General features: G+C 39.3%; 1 protein-coding gene and 1 non-coding gene across 2 annotated transcripts in view; one reads left to right on the top strand and one right to left on the bottom strand.

Annotated features, from left to right (window-relative positions):
- The window catches only part of KNTC1 (kinetochore associated 1), a 105,325-nt gene that overhangs the window by 56,944 nt on the left and 23,805 nt on the right, over positions 1-24,576 (bottom strand). The window contains exons 12-31 of the mRNA XM_012809015.2: positions 24,201-24,255; positions 23,507-23,605; positions 21,753-21,796; positions 21,600-21,665; positions 21,436-21,511; positions 17,711-17,836; positions 17,531-17,620; positions 12,426-12,479; positions 11,475-11,536; positions 10,146-10,257; positions 8,713-8,856; positions 8,474-8,530; positions 8,280-8,381; positions 5,733-5,852; positions 5,502-5,645; positions 4,141-4,239; positions 3,126-3,229; positions 2,878-2,977; positions 2,372-2,506; positions 1,020-1,139 (exon numbers count right to left, since the gene is read on the bottom strand). Of these exons, the coding sequence (XP_012664469.2) occupies positions 1,020-1,139; positions 2,372-2,506; positions 2,878-2,977; positions 3,126-3,229; positions 4,141-4,239; positions 5,502-5,645; positions 5,733-5,852; positions 8,280-8,381; positions 8,474-8,530; positions 8,713-8,856; positions 10,146-10,257; positions 11,475-11,536; positions 12,426-12,479; positions 17,531-17,620; positions 17,711-17,836; positions 21,436-21,511; positions 21,600-21,665; positions 21,753-21,796; positions 23,507-23,605; positions 24,201-24,255 (1,909 nt within the window). The remainder of the gene's footprint in view (positions 1-1,019; positions 1,140-2,371; positions 2,507-2,877; positions 2,978-3,125; positions 3,230-4,140; positions 4,240-5,501; positions 5,646-5,732; positions 5,853-8,279; positions 8,382-8,473; positions 8,531-8,712; positions 8,857-10,145; positions 10,258-11,474; positions 11,537-12,425; positions 12,480-17,530; positions 17,621-17,710; positions 17,837-21,435; positions 21,512-21,599; positions 21,666-21,752; positions 21,797-23,506; positions 23,606-24,200; positions 24,256-24,576) is intronic.
- On the top strand, positions 20,819-20,925 carry LOC111727300. Its single transcript, XR_002774878.1, has one exon. It is a non-coding gene; the product is annotated as a U6 spliceosomal RNA (small nuclear RNA).

Below are 24,576 nucleotides of genomic sequence, written 5' to 3'. Positions count from 1 at the left end.
GGCTGGGGATTCGAACCCGCCACCTTAGGTGTACGTGGCTGGCGCCTTAGCCGGTTGAGCTATAGGCGCCGAGCCCATTCACCTTTCTTTCTCCCTCTACTCTACTTCTTCTCCCTCCATCTTCTCCCCCCAACCTCTAAAAAAAAAAGAAAACTTATTTCCCTAAAGGAAAAAATTTATTGAAATGGACTACTGAGAGAAGATAGGAGGCATCTATAACTAAGGGTTTAAACACCCAGCTATCCTGGATGAATTAGGTATTTGGTTCCTTATCTATAAAGAAGTAAACTGGGCTAGACATGGTGGTGGCTCATGCCTGTAATTCTAGCACTCTGGAGACCAGGGCAAGAGAATTGTTTGAGCTCAGGAGTTCAAGACCAGCCTGAGCAACAGTGAGACCCCATCTCTCCAAAATATAGAAAAATTAGCCAGGCAAAGTGGCATGTGCTTATAGGTCTCAGCTACTTGGGAGCCTGAGATAGGAGGATCATTTGAGTCCAGGACTTTCAGGTTGCAGTGAGCGATGATGACGCCACTATACAGTATCCCAGTGACAGAGCAAGACTCTGTTAATAAAATAAATTTAAATAAATAAAATTAAAATTAATAAAATTAAATACACTGGGTTCTGTTGAAACCACATCTAAGTTTCAATGTTCTAGGAGTATTTACATTTATCTTGGTTCTACAGCTGACATTACTATTTGACAGCAATAATTAATGTCCTATACAATATAAAACACTGTTTATACTGGAAGGCATTACGAAAAATCCTTTACGTACAATAGCTACTTAAAGTAACCCTTCAAATTTGTATAGATCCTAGGTTACTCTGTGTGGGCTCAAGCAATTGCTCAAAAGCAGCCATATTTGATTTTTTTCTGTGTGGTAAATTTAGAGGTATAATTCACTGCCATTCTAGTAATGAAAAAGATAGATCTTCATATTTGTTAAATCTATCTTGTCTATCCTAATAATAAATATCCATAAAAATTGGATTTATTTAGTGAAAATCTCACCTCTTTAGAATTATCTGGTTCTTCTTGTAGGGCAAGTCGTGCCCATATGATAACTCTTTCTGCAGTTTTCTCAGCTTCAGCAGGAGGTAGAGACCTCAACAGAAGGAGACAATCTTCACCCTATACACAGTGTTTGAAAAGAATAAAAAATACTTGGTACCTGCAAGGATAATTTGTACTTATCTCTTTCTTATTTAAACATGAAAAGATATCATTTTAACAAATAGATTATGGTTCAATGTTTTAAAAGTCTAAAAATTTCTTTCTTTTCTATTTTTTTTGAGATAAAGTCACACTCTGACACCCTGGCTAGAGTGCAGTGGCACAATCATAGCCACCCCTATTTCCTAGGGTCAAGTGATCCTCTTGCCTTGGCCTCCCAAAGTGTGGCATTATGGGTATGAACCACTGTGCCCCACCCCCTGAAAATTTATAACAGCAAACAATAAAATAAATTTAAGAGAAGTATTGTAAGAATGAAAAAATAGGCTCGGCACCTGCAGCTCAAGTGGCTAAGGCGCCAGCCACATACACCTAAGGTGGCGGGTTCGAATCCAGCCTGGGCCCGCCAAACAACAATGATGGCTGCAACCAAAAAAATAGCCAGGCGTTGTGGCGGGCGCCTGTGGTCCCAGCTCCTTGGGAGGCACAGGCAGGAGCCCAGGAGTTGGAGATTGCTGTGAGTGATGCCATAGCACTCTACCCAGGGGGACAGCTTGAGACTCCGTCTCAAAAAAAAAAAAAATGAAAAAATAAATACCACATATACTCAATTCTAAACTGGAACTAGTCAAATAACACTTTTGTGCACATAAGGAAGTAAAACTCAACAAAAATCAAGTGGGGGAGGAGGAAAGAGGGGCAAGGTAAATTTATATCTAACTAGTGCAGTGCACATATTCTGGGTGAAGGGCACATTTACTAAGTACAACACTGACTTAAAAGATACAAATACAAATTCATATAACCAAATTATGTACACTCCTGTAATACTCAGAAAAAAAACCCCTAGGTACCTAAGATTTATTTAATTCTTAGACATACGTATAGTTATAGAATTACATAAAAATAAAGACACTTAAAAATATAAAAAACATAAGAAAACATGCACCCTATTCTAGAATCAAAGGATCCTGTAATATACGGGAAATGTGAGTCTGAGTTTTGTTATTACCAGCTTTAAAAGAATTCGCAGATATGAAAAAAGTGACTGATCTAACATCGCCTATTTTCACATTGATATAATTTTATTTTGAGCACGTCTGTTTGGACAATTTGATGGCTTTCAGTAATTTTTAAGTATTTAGTTAACAAAGAAGGCATATGAAATGACAATATAAGACGTACATTACCTGATCTCTATCAATTAGGTCAATAATTCTCAGACTGTAGATCTCATCATCAGACAACATAAATGCTTGTGCTACCTTCAAAGCATCTTCTAGAGAAGATGGGACATCTTGTTTGAGAATGTATCTGACCACCCTCTGAAACAAGAACAATATGTATACTTCTTTGCTATGAAATCTCAGAGTATCCAGAAGTCATTTACTTATAAGGGCAAAGTGGCCATAAAATTAAAGTAATATAACGAAAAATAAACTGTATGAAAGATTAAAACATGATTTATATTCTGAATCATATGAAAGTTCATTCTTCTTTATTAGCATCTTAATTTACCATTTGTTGTCCTTAATACTCTCACAACTGAACACTCTATTAACATTGTATCTAACAAAAAAAAAAATAGTAGAAAACCTGTATCTCTTAATCAATCAGAATATCATCCTCATGAAATTTCCCATGTTGGCGTAGAAATAGACGGAAGGGGAAAAGACTCTTCATATAATGTACTTACCATTATTTCCTTATTTAAGAGATTCACCTCTCTTATTCCGTAGCCTCGAAGAAGCTTTTTCATCTCCATTAATTTGTAGCTTTCCTGTAATAACTTGACTCTAAAAGCAAATTTATAGATATAACATGAATTGTGCTTTTTATGAAATACTATGGGACATAGTAAGTAATAAAAAAATGTAAATGAATGTCAACTCAAAACATGAGGTTTACCCAAAGCACAAAAAAATAGGCACACTCTAATCTTACTTGGGATGGTCCATTTCTAGGTGTTGTTTCACCAGCTGCTCCACAGCTGCACTCCAAGGAACCACTGCTGCGTACATTATCTTAAGCACAGCATCAAATATGAGCTACAAAGAAATATACAATGACTAGCCCTTGAATTTATGTTTCATGTACACTAATGACACTGCCTAATCAGCAGAGGCCTTCCGTCAACGATATGGTAGTTTGAGAATATTCACCTACTGACTGCAGAAGCATATATTTCTATATATTTCTTCCAATTCTCACACACAAATAGCAATTTTATTAATTAGAAAAATTTAGAAGAGTATTTTGAATGCAGATAGCTAAGACATACAACTTTATTACTTTCCATAATCTCTTTTTTTTTTTTTTCTTTTTTGAGACGGAGCCTCAAGCTATCCCCCTGGGTAGAGTGCCATGGCATCACGCTCACAGCAACCTCCAACTCCTGGGCTCAAGCGAGTCTCCTGCCTCAGCCTCCCAAGTAGCTGAGACTACAGGCGCCCACCACAATGCCTGGCCATTTTTTGGTTGCAGCCATCATTGTTGTTTGGCGGGCCCGGGCTGGGGATTTGAACCCGCCACCTTAGGTGTATGTGGCTGGCGCCTTAGCCGCTTGAGCCACAGGCGCCGAGCCTCCACAATCTCTTGTCTCAAAACAATTTTCATGATTTTATTTACATTTTATAATGGGAACTAACAATGTGAAGTCAAAATAAAGGCATATTGTGACATACTAAAAAATGTCTACTTGTTCATATAACCACAGAAAGGCCTAGAAAGATAGGCACCCAATTGTCCATAGAGATTCTTTTGGGGGTGGAAATTAGAAAATGTTCACTTTTTATCTTCCATAATAATACAGAATTATAGATGATTTTCACTTTCTTATTCCTTTTTAATAGTATACAAATCATTCTTAACAAATATTTATACTTTTATGATCAGAAAAAATCGTTAAGAAAAGATCCAGTGCTCAAAAGGGAAACCCAAATGGTTACTGTTTACTTACATCTGTGTCAGATAAACACCCTATCACTGCCATGGCCTTTGCTTCCCATGGTGTTTCAAAGAGTGATGTTGACTTTGAGCTACATCTCTTCAGTAAATCCTAAAAAGGGATAAACATATATATGTTTATTAAAAATTTAAGACTCAGCTGAACATGGCAGCTCATGCCTGTAATACTAGCACACTGGGAGGCTAAGGTAGGTGGATTGTTTGAGACCAGCTTGATCAAGAGAAAGACCCATCTATACTAAAAAAATTGAAAAATTAGCCAAACACTGTGGGGGGTGCCTATAGTCCCAGCTACTCCAAAGGCTGAGCTAAGAGGATTGCTTGAGTGCAGGAGTCTGAGGTTGCTGTGAGCTATGACACCATGGCACTCTACCAAAGGTGACAAAGTGACAAAAAAAAAAAAAAGGCTTGGTGCTTGTAGCTCAGCGGCTACAGAGCCAGCCACATACACTGGAGCTGGTGGGTTCGAATTCAGCCTGAGCCTGTCAAACAACAATGGCAACTACAACCAAAAAATAGCTGGGCATTGTCGCGGGTGCCTATAGTCCCATCTACTTGGGAGGCTAAGGGAAGAGAATCGCTTAAGCCCAAGAGTTTGAGGTTGCTATGAGCTTTGATACCACAGCACTCTACCCAAGGCGATAGCTTGAGACTCTGTCTCAAAACAAAAAAAAAGGTGGGTTGGGGGCAGTGCCTGTGGCTCAAAGGAGTAGGGCACCAGCCCCATATGCTGGAGGTGGATTCAAACCCAGCCCCGGACAAAAACTGAGAAAAAAAAAAAAAGGTGGGTACGATGGCTTATGTTACATTCCCAGCTACTCAGGATCACTTGAGCCCAGAGTTTGAGGTTGCAGAGAGCTATAATGATACAATTCACTCCAGCCTGGGCACAGATAGATGTAAATAAATAGCCTTTATGGATATGTAAAACAAACCCAAAAGTTCTAATTAGTTATGATCATTGAACATGGTCAAAAAATATAAAACTGCCAAAACTTCAGCCATCAGTTTTATAAGAAACTTCTAGAAAATTTAAGAAGGAAACATGCTTGAAGAATCTACAAAGGAGATTAGTGCAGCATATTAATGTTAGCAAAAAAACCCTGTTAACCTGTATTGCTCCTCCTCCTATTATCTTACAATAGTGCTCTGGGGAAAGCCCAAATATCATGTTTTTGCTAAAGGGCCTCAGTCAGTCAGTAGCTAAATTAACCCACATTCTTAACTAATATGCTGCTTAACTCCTAATTGGAAAGCATGACATTCCTTAAAGAGCTTAAAGAGTTAAACCTTTAATACAATGATAAACTGCATAGATCCGAGAAATAAAACTAAGTCTAAAGAAAAAGTTACCTCTATGTACAATAAAAGAAGTTCTTCCTCTTGCAAGCCATGTTCCTGAATATAAACTCTTATAAACTTCTCTAGAACAGAGGGAATAAGCTCTGGAGCCAGCACTTTATCAAACATTCGGAACACTATGGTGGCAGCATTTTCCTGGATGCCAAAAGAAAGCTTAAATGTAGACTCTAGCCATAACTGGATATAATACAGAAAATAATTCTGATGAATCCACACTTTTACCTTCTCAAAATCAGAGAGAGCCAGTTTGCAGTTGTATTTCCTATGCAATGCAATCAACTCTTGCAAGTTATTCACCAAAGTCCTTAACTGACAGACTTCCTCCGTGTTCTGATAATCCTTCTAAAACAAAATTGTTAAAGTTGTTAAAGATATGTAAGTGTGCAAGAAGAAACAGATGGAGTCAGGATTATTTCATATAAAATAAGAAATAATCATGAAAGAAATTTTCTTTAAAAAAAATAAAGAGGGCTCAGCGCCTGTGGCTCAAGTGGCTAAGGCACCAGCCATATACACCTAAGGTGGCAGGTTTGAATCCAGCCAGGGCCCGCCAAACAATGATGGCTGCAACCAAAAAATAGCTAGGCCTTATGGCGGGCACCTGTGGTCCCAGCTACTTGGGAGACTCACATGAGCCCACGAGTTGGAGGCTGATGTGAGCTGTGATGCCATAGCACTCTACCCACGGGGACAGCTTGAGTTTCTGTCTCAAAAAAAAAAAAAAAAAAGAGGCTTGGCACTTGTAGCAGTGGTTATGGTGCCAGCCACATGGACCAAGGCTGGCAGATTCAAGCCCAGCCTGGGCCAGCTAAACAATGACAACTACAACAAAAAACAAATAGCCAGGTGTTGTGGCAGACGCCTGTATTCCCAGCTACTTGGGAGGCTGAGGCAAGATGATTGCTTAAGCTGAAGAGTTTGAAGTTGCTGTGAGCTATTACACCAAGCACTCTACCGAAGGTGTCATAATGAGACTCTGCCTCAAAAAAAAAAAAAAAAGAGAAAAACTAACAATACTACTACAATGTTTTTTCAGAACCCCCAAACACTTAGCTACACAAACATCATTCAGATGGCCCTCAAAGTTCCATCTCTTTATATAGATCACGATATGATATATAGCTATAAAATTTCCTAAAAGATTTTCAATATTGATAGAAGGCAGCTAACAGGGAAAGACAAAGCAGTGTTTAACACAGTAAGAGAAAAAAGCTCTGATGTGGAAATATGCATTCCAATAATCAGTAGACTGCTTAAAATCAGAAAAAAATTCACATTTTAAGAGAGTATAGTTAATAAGTATAAGTAATAACAATCTGCTATATCGGAAAATAGAAAGAAATTTATTTCTTTTAGGGTTCTGAAATTTAAGGAATCACAATTTCATAATATATGTTACTTTCGCCAGGTGTGGTGGCTCACACCTGTAATCCTACCACTCTGGGAAGCCAAGACAGGTGGATCATCTGAGCTCATCAGCCTGAGCCAGAGTGAAACCCTATCTCTAAAAATAGTGGGTATTGTGGTGGGCACCTGTAGTCTCAGCTATTTGAGAGGCTGAGGCAAGAGAATCACTTGAGCCCATTGAGTTTGAGGTTGCTGTGAACTATGACACCATAGCAGTCTACAGAGGGGGACAAAGACTCTGTCTAAAAAAAAATAATATATATATGTATATATATATTACTTTCAAGGTCACATTTACTGGTACTAAACTGCATACTACTTCAGAGGTAAGATTATATTGACATGTCTCATATGAGTTTGCAAACTAAATTATGGCACTCCTGAGAAACATTTTATAAAATACAATAATGTATATTATAAATATAATAAACACTTTCTAGTTTTTAGCATTCAAGGGAAAAAGAAATAAATTTAACAAATTTAGAAGCCACAAAATAGATTCAGTTTATTACCGTCAAGTATAAACAACATTCTGATATTAGTTCCCTCTAGCACTGTTGTTTTTTCTTTTTTGAGACAGAGCCTCAAGCTGTGTCCCTGGGTAGAGTGCTATGGCATCACAGCTCACAGCAACCTCCAACTCCTGGGCTCAAGTGAGTCTCCTACCTCAGTCTCCCAAGTAGCTGGGACCTCAGGCGTCGGCCACAACACCCAACTATTTTTTGGTTGCACCCATCATTGTTGTTTGGCAGGCCCGGGCTGGATTTCAACCCGACACTTTAGGTGTATGTGGCTGGCGCCTTAGCCACTTGAGCCACAGGCGCTGAGCGTAGCACTGTTATTTTTAACAGACTGCCAGAAAGTCCTAAATGTTTTATAATTCAACCTTTAAAAGAATCATTGACACTTTAGCCATAATGGCTATTAGAATATATAAGGAACACAGTCATGCCAAGGGGTTGCTTACTAGTTCAAATAAAAGGAGATCTGATTGATACAGCCTTTGAAAAGTAATCCTAATGTATTATTAAGGTTTATTCTTTTAAAGAATTATAAAATGCTGTTAAATGTAGATAATTCCAATTATACTACTTACAGGAACTTCTCTATATTGTTTCCCTTTTGGTTGGTTCAATAAAGAAAAATAGTGCATTGAAATATGTTGAAGTTATAACACAAATATCAGAAAGGTAAGAATGCAAATTTTCCTTTATGTGGATTTGAAAGGCACAAAAGGAACATAAAAACAAGAAATTTAAGAAGTAGACATATTTCCAGATACTTTTCTCTACATACATGTAGACAAAGACTTTAACATAAACTGACTGTTTCAATATTAAAAATCCATTCTTCTCATCATACCAAGGAAATCCAATCCCAAGAGGAAGCCAATCCCAACTCATCTGTTTTTTCTGCTGTGAAAAATATCTCTGCCAGTTGAAGTCCATTTTCTGGCCAGTTTGCCTTTAAAAAATATTATAGACAATTAAAAACAATGTTTGATGTTGTTGGGAGTGTGCAAAATGTCTTTTTAATGTTAACTAAACTGATATTACCTTATCAGTTAATTCAAGGTTCCTGGCTGCTTGCTCCAACCATTTTGCAATAATTTTCTGAAATAGACATATTATTTAAAAACTAAATTCTCAATGGAATAACTAAAAATCTCCACAATCACATTTAACTAACACTCATGGGTTACTATACCTAACTCGTGTCAACATGACTTAATCTTCAACAGCCTAAGATAAAAAATAAAAATAAATCACTAATAGAAATATACAAAGTAACTCACTTGTCCTTCAGGTACAGTCCTTCTCACAAAAGGAATCACATCATTTTTAAACCATGGACAGAGTTTTTGCAAAGAGACTGGTGTAGAAATTGAGTTGAGCAAGTACTCAAGCATTTTCAAGTCAAATTTCCTTTCAAAGTTTGCCTAAATTATAAGGAGTAAAGAATTAAAATATACCCAACAAATTTAAACTGGCAGCTTTAAGTAAGTTGGAAAGGAACTAGCATGAAGTCATGTCAAGGAAAAGCCCACTTATTTAATAATGAGTGTTAAAAGAGATTTATACCATATAAATGAGTCTAATTGGGAGCCACACTTTCCATGAAACTCCACAGCAGGGAGTATCAAATAACAAATCAGGTAGCAGAGGAACTGGCCGACAACATTCTAAGGAAAACTTAATTGGAGATAAGTACAAATCTGACCAAGCGACATAGATATTAACGTCATCATGGCAAGATAACACTTTTTGGACCTAATGTTATATGCCAAGAGCAGGCAATGTTAGGGATTCAGATCAGCAAATTTAATGGGCAATCTTTGACCAAAATCTGAGCTGCAGTAGTAACACCCTTTCTACCAATACCACATTAGAAAGTCCACTAATAAATCATATTATAAAATGTTGTCTTTTGAGGTAAGATTAGGAGCTAGAGGCTCAGCTCCTACAGCTCATTGGTTATGGTGCCAGTCACATACACCAGGGCTGGTGGATTTAAACCCGGCCCAGGCCTGCTAAACAATGACAACTACAACAACAAAAATAGCCAGGCATTGTGGTGGGGGCCTGTAGTCCCAGCTACTTGGGAGGCTGAGGCAAGAGAATCGATTAAGCCCAAAAGTTTGAGATTGCTGTGTGATGCCACGGTACTCTACCAACAGTGAGACTCTGTTTCAAAAAAAAAGATTAGGAGCTACACTCCTAATGACAAGACAAAATAAAGTTCTTCATTATACTTCCTCTGATTTAATATCACTAGAGGACAATTTTCTCTGGGGTAAGTCCTATTTTATGAAACAATCCAGGCTTAGTGTCTATAGCTCAAGTGACTAAGGCACCAGCCACATACACTAGAGCTGGTGGGTACGAATCCAGCCCGGGCCTGCCAAACAGCAATGACAATTATAACCAAACAATAGCTGGGCTTTGTGGCCAGCACCTGTAGTCCCAGCTACTTGGGAGGCTAAGGCAAGAGAATCGCTTAAGCCCAGGAGTTAGAGGTTGCTGTGAGCTGGTAGGAGCACAGCACTCTACCCAGGGTCAGTAGCTTGAGGCTCTGTCTTCAAAAAAAAAAAAATTAAATAAATAAAAAGAAATGGTCGAAAAACATTTCATTACCCAAACTTGCCAACCTATTGGTTTCCAATATTGATTTAATCACCTATCTCAGGAGTTAGAAAGCCATTAAAGAAAAAAATGCAAAACATGTTACCCGATGTCTAAGCCAAAGGTACTGTGCACAAACAAGGTTTCCTTCTCTTAGCTGTAAAAAAATATCTTTAAGATCATCTTCATTATTCAGAAATTCGATCCAAGAACTACAACTAAGAAGACAAAGAGGAAAAACAGTTAGTTTATAAAAAATTAAGATTCTACTCTACAAGTGGATATCCTTAAGCATTTTAACTAGTTTGTTTTCCTAATAAAGTTAAAAAAGTATTTAAAACAGTTACAGCTTTGCTGTTACAGGTTTATCTGAGCCACAGTTATTGTTACTATTCCCAATAACCTGCCTGACAATTTGCAATATAGCTGGCATTGGAATTTTTTTTTTTTTTTTTTTTTTTTTGAGACAGGAGCCTCAAGCTGTCCCCTGGGTAGAGTGTCGTGGCATTACAGCTCACAGCAACCTCCAACTCCTGGGCTCAAGCGAGTCTCCTGCCTCAGCCTCCCAAGCAGCTGGGACCACAGGCGCCCGCCACAACGCCCGGCTATTTTTTGGTTGCAGCCGTCATTGTTTTTTTGGCGGGTCCGGGCTGGGGATTCGAACCCGCCACCTTAGGTGTACGTGGCTGGCGCCTTAGCCGGTTGAGCTATAGGCGCCAAGCCAGGGCATTGGAATTTTTGATGGTCTCTACAGAGACTGAATAATTTGATCTTTAAAAAATAAATTAATTAATTAATTAAAACAGTTGTCAGTTTCCTTCTTACCCCAGACCCACAGAACTCTTTCCTAGAGCCATGTGTCTTCTTGTAGTACCTTTCTCAGAAAATCAACATATATGAGGGTGGTCCAGAAAGTCCCCAGACAAGTATGCCTCTATTTTTTCATATTACTTGCATGAATAGCTCCTGGACAATCCTCATATACAAACAGTTTCTTTTGTTTTTTGTGGGGGGGATAGAGTCTCACTTTGTTGCCCTCGCTAGAGTGCCATGGCGTCACAGCTCACAGCAACCTCAAACTCTTGGGCTTAAGCGATTCTCCTGCCTCCACCTCACAAGGGACTACAGGCGCCTGCCACAATGGCTGCCTATTTTTTGGTTGTAGCCATCATTGTTGCTTGGCAGCCCCAGGCTAGATTCCAACCCACCAGCGTGGGTATATGTGGCTGGCGCCTTAGCCACTTGAGCCCCAGGCAACGAGCCTAGGTGTATTTACCCTTTATCTTAGCAATGACATTCTCAGGAATTGAATTCATGGAGACACTCAACACCCCTCCAGAAACACAAATTCACCCAAAGGAATCCTACTATTTTAATGACATTTCAAACATACCTAATTCATAATCTAAAAATAAAAAATGGGGAATATATGCACCTGAATTTTTCTGGTCCAAATGCTCCATAAAAAGTAGTCAACTTTGCATGAGCCCTTAATATCTAAAGAGAAAATAATTTGACAATCTGAATATTGTGTGTACTGATATTGAAATAAAAAACACCAAAAATTAGTCATTCTATTTCTGAAGTCTTACACACATTCACATTTTATCCAATATTATGTGCCAATTTCTATAAATACAACTTCATTTAACATAAAAGAAAAACATGTAGAATAATGAAAACATTTCCAACTACATTCAATTATAATTGTGGATACCCTTCAAAGTCAGTTTTCCCACTCATTTATAAGTGTTCTTATGGCAAAATCTACCTGGATTATATCAACATTTATTTTGAGCTAAGAATTTAAATAGATATACGCACATATACATACTCACATGTACTGTGGAACCATCATAATCATCATTACAGTTTTACATTTATTTGCATGTTTAACAGCTACCAGGTATTAGGCAAAATGGCTTAAAGAAATTATTTCCTTTGACTTCAAAATGACCCTAAAAGTTAAATACTATTAGTCTTCCCATTTTGCAGATGTTGGGTTCAGTAGCTTAAGCCTATAATCTTAGCACTCTTGGAGACTGAGGCTGGTAGATTGCTTGAGCTCAGTAGTTCAAGGCCAGCCTGAGCAAGAGTGAGACTCCCGTCTCTACTAAAAATAGAAAAACTAGCTGGGAGTTGTGGCAGGCACCTGTAGTCCCAGCTACTGGGGATGCTAAGGCAAGAAGATCACTTGAGCCCAAGAGTTTGAGGTTTCTGTGACCTACATAGCCATGGCACTCTACCCAGGGCAACAGAGGGAATCTCTGTCTCAAAAAAAAAAGTAGATAACTTGCTCCTGAAGAAAGACAAACCCATCATGAATGGAAAACATATTATAAAGGTAAATCATCCCCAAGTTAATCTATAAATTTAATGTAATTACCTCTTTTAAGCCATCAGAATAAATAAAAACAGTTTTATCTTCTTTCTTCAAAAGCTAATTAAGAACAATAAAAAACAGAGTGATAAGAACATTTGCTATGTTAGGATTATCTTTGGAACTTGTAAAGCATTGATATTAAAATTTCCACAAAAGAGGATGAATTTTCTATGAATTAACAAAAAAACTGGATGTTAAGTCTGAGATGAATACTAAATAAATTACATATTTAAACAAATAATGCATTTTATCTAAACAGTCTGTAAGATTTTGCCCATGTTACATCTTGGTTTTAAGGAATATAACTAGCAACAATACTGATAGGTCAATGAGAAGAACAATCTACTGTCAAAATAACTTATTTGCAATAGTGAAAAACTCATATTAAAAAAAGTGTACAGGCTCGGCGCCTATAGCTCAACCAGCTAAGGCGCCAGCCACGTACACCTAAGGTGGCGGGTTCGAATCCCCAGCCTGGACCCGCCAAACAACAATGATGGCTGCAACCAAAAAAAAAATGGCCGGGCGTTGTGGCGGGCGCCTGTATTCCCAGCTACTTGGGAGGCGGAGGCAGGAGACTCGCTTGAGCCCAGGAGTTGGAGGTTGCTGTGAGCTGTAATGCCACGGCACTCTACCCAGGGGGACAGCTTGAGGCTCTGTCTCAAAAAAAAAAAGTGTACAACAGAAAAATACATTCTTTTGCATGAGATAAATGAGTACAAACATTATCAAAACTTACCCTCTACTTCATACCCTGCTATGGAAAAAAAATGTACTGGCAAGGAAATAGAGAAAGTGGAACCTCTGTGCATGTTGGTGGTAATGTCAAACAAGTATAGCAACTGTGGAAGACAGTATGGTGGTTCCTCCAAAAATTTAAAACAGAATTATCATATGATCCAGCAATTCCACCTCTGGGTGGAATTCAAAAGAACTGAAGTAGGGACTGGAATGGACATTCATACACCCATGATTATAAATTTTTTATTTTTATTCATTTATTTTTGAGTCTCACTTTGTCACCCTTGGTAGAGTGCTGTGGTGTCACAGCTCACAGCAACCTCCAACTCCTGGGCTTAAGTGATTCTCTTGCCTCAGCCTCCCAAGTAGCTGGGAATACAGGCATCCACCACACTTGGGTATTTTGTTTTTGTTTTTTTTTTAGAGATGGGGTCTTGCACTTGCTTAGGTTGGTATTGAATCTGTGAGCTCAGGCAATCCACCTGCCTCTGCCTCCTAGAGTGCTAGGATTATAGGTGTGAGCCACCATGCCCATCCTTACACCCATGATTATAGCAGCACTACTCGCATTAGCAAAAACATGGAAGCAACACAGAGAAATGAATAAATAAGGTGTGGTATTTACATATAATGGAATATTATTCAATCTTAAAAAGGAAGGAAATTCTGTTCTTTGGAACAATATGAATGAATCTGGATGACATTATGCTAAGTGAAATAAACCAGTCACAAAAGACAAATACTGTATGATTCCACTTGGTGTGAGGTACTCAGAGTAGTCAAAATCATGGAGACAGACAGTAGATGGTGGTTGCCTGGAAGGGATTACTGTTGGTGCTGATGGTGCTGGAAGGGATTACTGTTTAATGGGTACAGAGTTTTGGTTTCACAAGATGAAAAGAATTTTGGAGATTAATGGTGGAGATGAGTGTATATCACTAGAAATGTACTCAATACAACTAAACTTAAAAATGAAAAAGATGGGCGGGACATGGTGGCTCCCACCTGTAATCCTAGCACTCTGGGAGGCTGAGGCAGATGTACTGTCTGAGCTCACGAGTTCAAGAGCAGCCTGAGCAAGATGGAGACCCCAACTCTAAAAAAAAAAATAGCCAGGCATTATGGCAGGTGCCTGTAGTACCAGCTACTTGGGAGGCTGAGGCAAGAGAATTACTTAAGTCAGTGGTTCTCAACTTGTGGGTCGTGACCCAACAGGAACTGTGTTAAGGGTTGCGGCATTAGGAAGGTTGCAAACCACTGACTTAAACTCAAGATTTGGAGGTTGATGTGAGCTGTGACATCATGGCATTCTATCAAGGGCAACAAAGTAAAACTCTGTCTCAAAAAAAAAGGAAAAGATGGTAAATTTTGCATCCTATTTAATAAAAACCAAATTTAAAAAAAAGTAGAAATAACCTAAATATCCATTGACTGATAAATGAAAAAACAAAATGTTTCAACAGAATATTATAGGCAGCATCTATCGCTCAAGGGAGTAGAGCTCTGGCCCCATATACCAAGGGTGGCAGGTTCAAACCTGGCCCCAGCCAAACTACAACCAAAAAAAATAATAATAATAATAATATTATTATTTAAAGACAGAGTCTCACTTTGTCCCCCTTGGTAGAATGCTGTGGCATCACAGTCCACAGCAACCTCCAGCTTAGGCTTAGGCGATTCTCTTGCCTTAGCCTCCCAAGTAGCTGGGACTATAGGTGCCTGCCACAGCACCCGGCTATTTTTTTGTTGCAGTTTGGCAGGGGCCAGGTTCGAACCTGCCACCCTTGGTATATGGGGCCAGCACCCTACTCACTGAGCCACAGGCAGCACCCCAACAGAATATTATTTGGCAGGCTCGGCACCTGTAGCTCAGTGAGTAGGGCACCAGTAATATACATGGAGGCTGGCAGGTTCCAGCCGGACGGGACCTGTTAAACAACAATGACAAATGTGACCAAAAATAGCTGACCATTGTGGTGGGCACCTGTAGTCCCAGCTACTAGGGAGGCTGAAACAACAGAATTGCTTAAGCCCAAGAGTTTGAGGTTGCTGTGAGCTGTGATACCATGCACTCTACCGAGTGTGACATAGTGAGACTCTGCCTCAATATATATATATATATAAATATAAAAATAAAAACTTGGCAATAAAAATATAGAACTGATTCATGCTACAATGTGGATGAATTCTGAGAACATGCTAAGTGAAAGAAGCCAGATACAGAATTCCAGCACTTTGGGAGGTAGAGGCAGAAGGATCACTGCAGGCAAAGAATACACTAGTCTGGGTAATAAAGCAAGACCCCCTCTAAAAAATTTGGGTTTTTTGGGGGGGGGACAGAGCCTCAAGCTGTCGCCCTGGGTAGAGTGCTGTGGCATCACAGCTCATAGCAACCCCTAACTCCTGGGTTCAAGTGATTCTCTTGCCTCAGCCTCCCATGTAGCTGGGACTACAGGTGCCCGCCACAACGCCTGGCTATTTTTTGGTTGCAGCTGTCATTGTTGTCGGATTCGAACCCACCAGCTCAGGTGTACATGGCTGGCGCTTTAGCTGCTTGAGCCACAGTTGCGGGGCTTAAAAAATTTTTTTTTTTTTGTAGAAACAGAGTCTCACTTTATCGCCCTGGGTAGAGTGCCATGGCGTTACACAGCTCACAGCAACCTCCAACTCCTGGGCTTAGGCGATTCTCTTACCTCAGCCCCCTGAGTAGCTGGGACTACAGGTGCCCACCACAATGCCCAGCTATTTCTTTTGTTGCAATTTGGCTGGGGCAGGCTTGAACCCTCCACCCTCAGCATGTGGGGCCAGCGCCCCACTCACTGAGTCACAGGCACTGCCCTAAAAAAATTTTTTTTTAATTAGTGGTCCATGTTAACACACACCTGTAGTCCTAGCTACTTAGGAGGCTATAGCAGGAGGATCACTTGAGCCCAGGAGTTCAAAGTTACAATGAATTGTGATTGCACTACTGCACTCTAGCTTGGGTAATGAAGCAAGAGCCTATGTCTGAAAAAACAAAACAAAACAAAAAACAAAGAACACATTTGTTTGAAATGTCCAAAACAGGCAACTCTATAGAGACAGGAAGTGGATTAGTTATTGCCTGAAGATGGGAGAAGAGAGACAACAAGGAGTGACTATTAATGGGATTTCTGTTTGGGATGATGAACAAGTTCTAAAATTAGGCTCTGCACCAGTAGCACGGTGGTTATGGCGCCAGCCACATACATCAAGGCTCTAAGGTTCGGACCCAGCCTGGGCTGATTAAACAACAATGACACCTGCAACAAAAAATAGCCAGGCACTGTGTCAGGCACCTGTAGTCCCAGCTACTTGGGAGGCTGAGATAAGAGAATCACTTAAGCCCAAGAGTTCAAGGCTGCTGTGAGCTGTGATGCTAGAGCACTCTAGTGAGGGTGACATGAGACTCTGTCTCAAAAAAAAAAAGTTCTAAAATTGATTGTGGTAATGGTTGCAAAACTTAGTGAATGTGTTAAAAATCACCGAACCATACACACATGCACATATATATCAAGCAAAAGAAACCCAAACGCCTGGGCAAGAGATCCTGCTACTTCTTCATACTTTTTTTTTTTTGAGACACAGCTTCAAGCTGTCACCCTGGGTAGAGTGCCGTAGCAACACAGCTCACAGCAACCTCCAACTCGTGGGCTCAAGTGATTCTCCTGCCTCTACCTCCCAAGTAGCTAGGACTATAGGAGCCTGCCACAATGCCTGGCTATTTTTTGGTTGCAGCCATCACTGTTGTTTTGGCGGCCCGGGCTAGATTCGATCCTGCCAGCTCAGGTGTATGTGGGTGGTGCCTTAGCCACTTGAGCCACAGGCACTGAGCCATGCCACCGCATACACTTTAAATGAGTGAAATATATGGGATATGAATTATCTCAATAAAACTATTGTGCAAATTTTATTTTTTTATAATAGTACACATAGAGAAGACAACTGGAGGAAATAATGTATTTGGAGTGATAGGATTATGATGACTGATTAAAGCAGATTCTTTCCGCAGGCGCCATGGATCACGCTTGTAATCCTAGCACTCTGGGAGGTTGAGGTGGGTGGATTGCCTGAGCTCACAAGTTCCAGACCAACCTGAGCCAGAGGGAGACCTTGTCTCTAAGATAAAAAAGGCCAGGCGTTGTGGCAGGTGCCTGTAATCTCAGCTAATTGGGAGGGTGAGGCAAAAGAATCACTTAAGCCCAAGAGTTGGAGGTTGCTGTCAGTTGTGACGCCAAGGTACTCTACTGAGGGGGACAGTAAGACTCTGTCTCAAAAAAAAAAACAAAAAATAAAAAATATATAAATAAAGCAAATTCTTTCTACAAAAACAAATAGCCCCAACTTACCCTGGTTTTGGCATAATTGAGCATTTCTTGAGTGGTTTCATAGGTTATCCATGGAGCCTTCAAACAGTAATTCACCACAAATTCATCATCCTGTTTCACAAATGCCAGATACAGTAAGGCAACCTAATATTCATGAATACATCAATCTAAGTACTCTGGTATGTGACAGGCAGAACATACCTGGATTTTATGTAGATTTCCCTTAGCTTCATCTACAAGTTTTTCCCATTCAGTTTGCTCACTGGTGTCCACTGAACTCAAGGCTAGTTTCTCCAATATATCATTTGATTTTACCTTGTAAACAAGCTGTAATATAAACATGTCATAAGAGACTTGAAGTATGACAATAATAAAGGATGACTTACGCTCACAGCAAGCTTTGTGTGGTCCAGCAATAAGGTTTAAAGAAGGTAACGCTTAAGTATCTGAAAGGTAATCCAGATTATTATGATTTATAGAAACCATTTCTATTTAGCCCTTACTAAATGTGTCAAGCAGGACGGGCGAGGTGGCTTGCCGCTGTAATCCTAGCACTCTGGAAGGCTAAGGTGGGTGGATTGCTCAAGCTCACAGGTTTGAGACCAGCCTGAGCAAAAGTGTGACCCCATCTCTAAAAATAGGAAGGCATTGTGCTATTCAGGAGGCACAATTCTCCTGAATCACTTGAGTTTGAGATTGCTACAAGCTATGATGCTATGGCATTCTATCGAAGGTGACAAAAATGAGACTCTGTCTCAAAAAAAAAAAATAGCTGGGTATTGTGGCGGGCACCTATAATCCCAACTTCTTGGGAGGATGAGGCAAGAGAATCACTTGAGCCCCAGAGTTTGAGGTTGCTGTGAGCTATGACACCATAGCACTCTACCAAGGGCATAGTGATCCTGTCTCAAAAAAATTTTTTTTAAAAAGTAAATAAGTGTGTCAAGCAGCGTACTTCCACAAGCTAAGATATGGAAGCAACCCACATGTCCACCAATGAATATAAATGTACAAAGAAATGTGGCTTATTTTCACAATGTAATACTAATCAGCCTTGAAAAAAAAAAAAGGAGATTCTCCCATTGGCAACATCATGATGAATATTATGTTAAGTGAAATAAGTGAAGCACAGAAAGACAAATACTGTATAATCTCACTTATATGTGGAATCTAAAATAGTGAAACTCAGAGCAGTGCCTGTGGCTCAAGGAGTAGGGCGCCGGCTCCATATGCCGGAGGTGGTGGGTTCAAACCCAGCCTTGGCCAAAAACTGCAAAAAAAAAAGTGAAACTCAGAGAGGAGAATGGCCCCAGCTACTTGAGAGACTGAGGCAAGAAGACCACATGAGCCCAAGAGTTTGAGGTTACTATAAGCTATGAGGCCACTGCACTCTACTTAGGGAAACAAAGTAAGACTCTGTCTCCAAAAAAACAAACAAAGAAACAAACAAAAAACCACCATTATATTTCATGTCCAGTTTTCTGAGTGAATGAAAAGGATTTTAGTGGCTAGAGTTAGGAATACCCAAAATTTCAGGTTCCTTTTCCTGTGGATAGAACACTGACTTTTCCATGAACTCTCTGGTTCTGAAAATTAAACATAACAAAGAGTAGTGTCTCTACTTCTCTCATTTCATTCATTGGTTTATGATTTTTTCCCCCTATGTTCATTCTTTCCAAAAATTAGTCATGAAATCTTTCAGATGTTCATATTACCAATATAGTCTAAGACTAGTCTGTCATTCTCTCAAATAAATCATCCTCTTTCTCCCAACTGGAAGTATCCATTATTCTGGATTAAGTACTTATTATTTCACTAATTTTGTTATATCTTAACTCATATATATTTCTAAAACACACTCAGAATTATTCTGTATGTTTTAAAACATATTTTTTAAACAATAAAGAGATACCAGTAGCTACCACCATTTAATCAACTATTATCAGGCTTTCTCCTTTACTTCCCATGAAACTGACTTTTCCTTTTTTTTTTTTTTTCTGAGACAGAGTCTCACTTCATTACCCTCAGTAGAGTGCCATGGCATTACACCTCACAGCAACCTCCAGCTCTTGGGCTTAGGCGGTTCTCTTGCCTCAGCCTCCTGAATAGCTGGGACTACAGGCACCCACCACAATGCCCAGCTATTTTTTTGTTGCTGCAGTTCGGCCTGGGCTGGGTTCAAACCCGCCACCCTCGGTATATGGGTGCCCTACCTGTTGAGCGACAGGCGTTGCCCGAAACTGACTTTTCAAAGGAGGTCAATGGCCTACTAATTGCCAAAGCTCCTGTCTTTCACCTTTTATACCTGACCTTCCCTATAGTATTCTTCTCAAATGTATGTGCAGTACCATATACTATTGCCCCCAGATCACATCCTGAGATTTCTTTTCACTTTCCACATTCTACCACAGTGGTCTGAGCCATTCCTCCTGTGTTACCTAATTCTAGAATCAGCTCAGAACACTTTCCACCTTCATACCAGACATCCTTATTTTATGTAGTAGATCCCTCATATCCAACTTTTTAAATTTTAGAGATGGGAGTCTCTCTATGTTGCCCAGGCTTGAAAGCAGCAGCTATTCAGAAATGATATTAGCACACTAGACCTTCAAACCCCTGGTTTCAAAGTGATCCTCCTGCCTCAGCATCCCGGGTAGCTGGGACTAAGATATGTCCCACCCTGCCAGGCTCACATCTGATTTTCATCTTTTACCCTTAACCTGGTCTTCCACACACATTCCTCATTTTAGGTCATGAGCCATCACCATCCAACATATGTGCTGAGCAAGTCCTACTAGTCAAACTTAGGTCTCCTCTCCGTCCTCTGTTTGATTACTACGTACAGCTGATTCTACTCCCTATGTTCCTCTCTTACCAGTCTTCTACATCTCCATCCATGGCACTGTTCAGGTCTCCCAGAGAAAGCTGTTTGGTATCCTACTTGATAATCGAACCACTTGGTTTACGATTTTCCAAATAATTCTCCATCTTTCCAAAATGACAACCTAATCAAGACACTTCCCTACATAAAACTTTCTGTAGCTGTCCATTATGTGTACAATCAAATATCAATCCATTACAGTACATGTGAGGGCCCCCCAAGACTCTGGTCCCACCTCTGCATCATTATCCCTTTTGCTCTACTGCCTGCATATAACCTGCACTCTACTCTAGGATAATTACGGGAAGCTCCTGGAAGCATCACAAACTTCCCTCACTTATTCCTGCTGTGTTTATACCCAGATTTCCCTTCTTCTCCCTAGACTATCTGGAATACTTTCACAATCTGACATAAAAATTACCTCCTTAGTGCTTGCTTTGGCAGCACATATACTAAAATTGGAACCATACAGAGAAGATTAGCATGGCCCCTGTGCAAGGATGACATGCAAATTCGTGAAGCATTCCATAGGAAAAAAAAAAAGAAAGAAGAAAATTACCTCCTTAATGGCCAGGCATAGTGGCTCATACCTGTAATCCTAGCACTCTGGGAGGCCAAGGCAGGTAGTTCGCTTGAGTTTATGAGTTCAAGACCAGGCTGAACAAGAGTGAAACCCTGACTCTACTAAAATAGAAAAAACAAGCCAGGCACTGTGGCAGGCACCTGCAGTCCCAGCTACTTGGGAGGCTGAGGCATGAGGATCACTTGAGCCTAAGAGTTTGAGGTTGCTATGAGCTATGATGATGCCATGGCACTCAACCCCAGGGTGACAAAGTCTCAAAAATAAATATAATTGCCTCCTCAATGACATCTTTCTGGCCTATGTGAGTCATTCTTTCCTTTGAATGTCTTCTCTACTTGGGTCATACCTCAATAACAGGCCTAATCACATTAAATTTCAATTATGTTTTATAATTCTGTCTCTTCAGCCTCAGGATATCAAGGAATGCTGGTTTAGTGAACAAATGAATACATGAATGGTTACCTCAATATCCAGTCCAAACTGAATGGCAAAGCTCTCAGCTTCAGCAAATCTGTGTTTGTGAAGTAACCGACTCAATCTGATTAGTTGGAAAAGAAATTTCATTATTAATCAGAGAATTTAAGTTTTTCATCAGAGGTAAGGCTTAAAAGAAAATGAGAAATTACCTGTTTTCTGGTAAAGCTTCTGTAAGACATCTGAGTACTAAAACAGAGATCAAGTCTTCAGAAAGTCTGAAAAAAAGTTTTCACTATAAATGTACTTACCTAATATTAATAAGTAAATTTTAACTTAGCTGATTAAAGCAAAACATGACCTACGTTGGATCATTTTTGCAAATTCCTTCCAGGAGGTATATAGTATCCTACAATGATAACAAAAACATGATTAAAACTCCAACATAAAAGCAATGCATTTTATAATTACTAGAGTAATTATTGCTTCAGGCAAGAATTATACATCAATGTATTTTAAAACAAGGAAAAATTATTTGTAAAAAGGATATTTATTTCCATAGTCTCAAAATAATACCACACAGATTATATATTAAATTTTTTTTTCTTCTTCTTTTTTTTATTGAATGGTAACTATGTACATGGTAACTATGTACATTAATGCACTTCTGGGGTACAGTGTGGGGTTTAAATTTTTTTTTTAAGAGACAGAGTTTCATTCTATCACCCTTGGTAGAGTGCCGTGGCATCACACAGCTTACAGCAACCTCCAATTCCTGGCCTTAAGCAATTCTCTTGCCTCAGCCTCCTGAGTAGCTGGGACTACAGGTACCTGCCAGAACGCCCAGCTATATTTTTGTTGCAGTTTGGACGGGGCCAGGTTCGAACCTGCCACCCTTGGTATTTAGGGCTGGTGCCCTACATGCTGAGCCACAGGCACTGTCCAGATTACATACTATTTATAAAGGTAAAAATCTATAGAAATAGAGAAATCTGACAGAACTGCCTTAACCAAGTGATTAAATTTAACACCACTGCCATCAGGACAGATAGCATAAATCCATCAATGTTATGTGGTTAGGACACAGTATCACCCATGCACTGCTTATGCCAAAAAAGCTTAATGTGGCTCAAGCAGCTAAGGCGCCAGCCACATACACCTAAGGTGGTGGGTTCGAATCCCCAGCCCGGGCCCACCAAACAACGATGGCTGCAACCAAAAAATGGCCAGGCGTTGTGGCGGGCACCTGTATTCCCAGCTACTTGGGAGGCTGAGGCAGGAGACTCGCTTGAGCCCAGGAGTTGGAGGTTGCTGTGAGCTGTGATGCCACGGCACTCTACCCAGGGGGATAGCTTGAGGCTCCGTCTCAAAAAAAAAAACAAAACAACAACAAAAAAAGCTTAATGTGAATCTAATCATGATGAAATAATCACACAAATCCAAATTCTACAAAACCACAGGGTGGGACTCTTCAAAAATGACAATGTCTTAAAAGACAAAAAAGACTAGGGAACTATTCTCGGTTACACTACCACATGACCATGACCACTAAATTCAATGAGGGATGTTTGATTAGATCCTGGATAATGAAAAAAAATAGCTTTAAGGTAACTGACACAACTGGTAAAATTTAAACTTGAGAGATTTATTTCATAATAGTAATATAGTAATGTTAAATTTTCTAAGTGCAACAACTGTGTTGTAGACAAATGCCCTCATTCTTACAAGCTACCTACTGAGAAATTTAGGGGCAAGAGGTCATGACGGCCGAAAATAATTTCCAAATGGTTTAAAAACATATAGTGTGTATAAGAAAAAAATGGAACAAATGTGGTAAACTGTTCAAAAAATATCACAATGAAAAGAGCAAGAGCATCCCACCATCATCATCTATATCTCCTATTGAGAAAGCAATTGAATAAGCAGATGATTAATTAATCAATTTGCTTTTATGTCTTATTTTAATATGAAGACTGGGAAGTGTTTGAAGACTTCTATTAATAAATATATTTATGAACCTGAGCTCTATCCAAGTATTCTAGTAGATTCTACTCATGTTTAGCTGAGTAATGCTTAAGGTTTTTTATTATTAAGTAACTTAAAATATGCACAAACTTACTGAGCTAATTCCTGTTTGGACCAGAGAAGAAACACTAGATACTTCCAAAGAATACAGTATTTCCATTGTAGGTAATGAATAAACTAGGAGGTTTTTCATCTAAAAAAAAAAAAAAAAAAAAAAGGTAGAGTAATTAATTTATTAAGTTAATACAAACCTACAAGCACAAAACAGCACTTCACAATCAAGAGCATAGGTTAATTAAAACACTTGGTACAAAGCTAAATGCAAAAAAGTCACTTATATATAAGTAAGACTGCTACTACGCTATTTAAATGTTACATATAAAATTATGTTCCACCCCTCTATGTTCCAAATCTGTTGAATGAAAATCCATATACCTGAAGTTCATTCTACAATTTATATTTAAGGTGAACCTAATTCCTCAATGCCAAAACAATAAAATGTTCTTACAGATATTTTTAATTCCTGCATTGCTCTGTTTACATGTGAAGCCAAGATTTACATCCTTTGAAAATGGGGAAAAAAAGAGTTCTCAGGGATTACTTCTGATTTGTCAAGTTTCTGTGTGAACTAAAAGCTAAAATCCTCTGAGTACTACTTAACATCTACTTTTGTATTAGTCAATGCTATTTCTTTCTTCTTTTTTTCTTTTCTGGTGCTGTGACTCAGATTAGTTCATGTTATTTCTAACACATGATATGGACAAGAATGAAATAATATTTTCTAATACCTTCTTAGTAGTTGTGGTTGTCAGAGCTACCAATTTCAGATTCGTAATCCCTTGCCTAAAAGAGAAAAGTTTTTAAGGAAATCAAATAAGCTTTTAACACAATGAAAATGTTTATCAAAAAAAAAATCAAATAAGCTTTCCCAATTGCTAGATATAGGGACATTAAGGTGATATTCATGGCTCAAGTGGCTAAGGTGCCAGCCACATACACCTAAGGTGGCGGGTTCGAATCTAGCCCAGGCCTGCCAAAACAATAACGGCTGCAACCAAAAAATAGCCAGGAGTTGTGGCGGGCGCCTGTGGTCCCAGCTACTTGGGAGGCTGAGGCAGGAGACTCGCTTGAGCCCAGGAGTTGGAGGTTGCTGTGAGCTGTGAT

Source organism: Otolemur garnettii, unplaced genomic scaffold, assembly GCF_000181295.1.
Source record: "Otolemur garnettii isolate 467f Iridium unplaced genomic scaffold, OtoGar3 scaffold00099, whole genome shotgun sequence".
In the NCBI taxonomy this organism is placed as follows: Eukaryota; Metazoa; Chordata; class Mammalia; order Primates; family Galagidae; genus Otolemur; species Otolemur garnettii.
The sequence above is the reverse complement of the archived record's forward strand: the minus strand, read 5'-3'. Positions and strand labels throughout refer to the sequence as shown.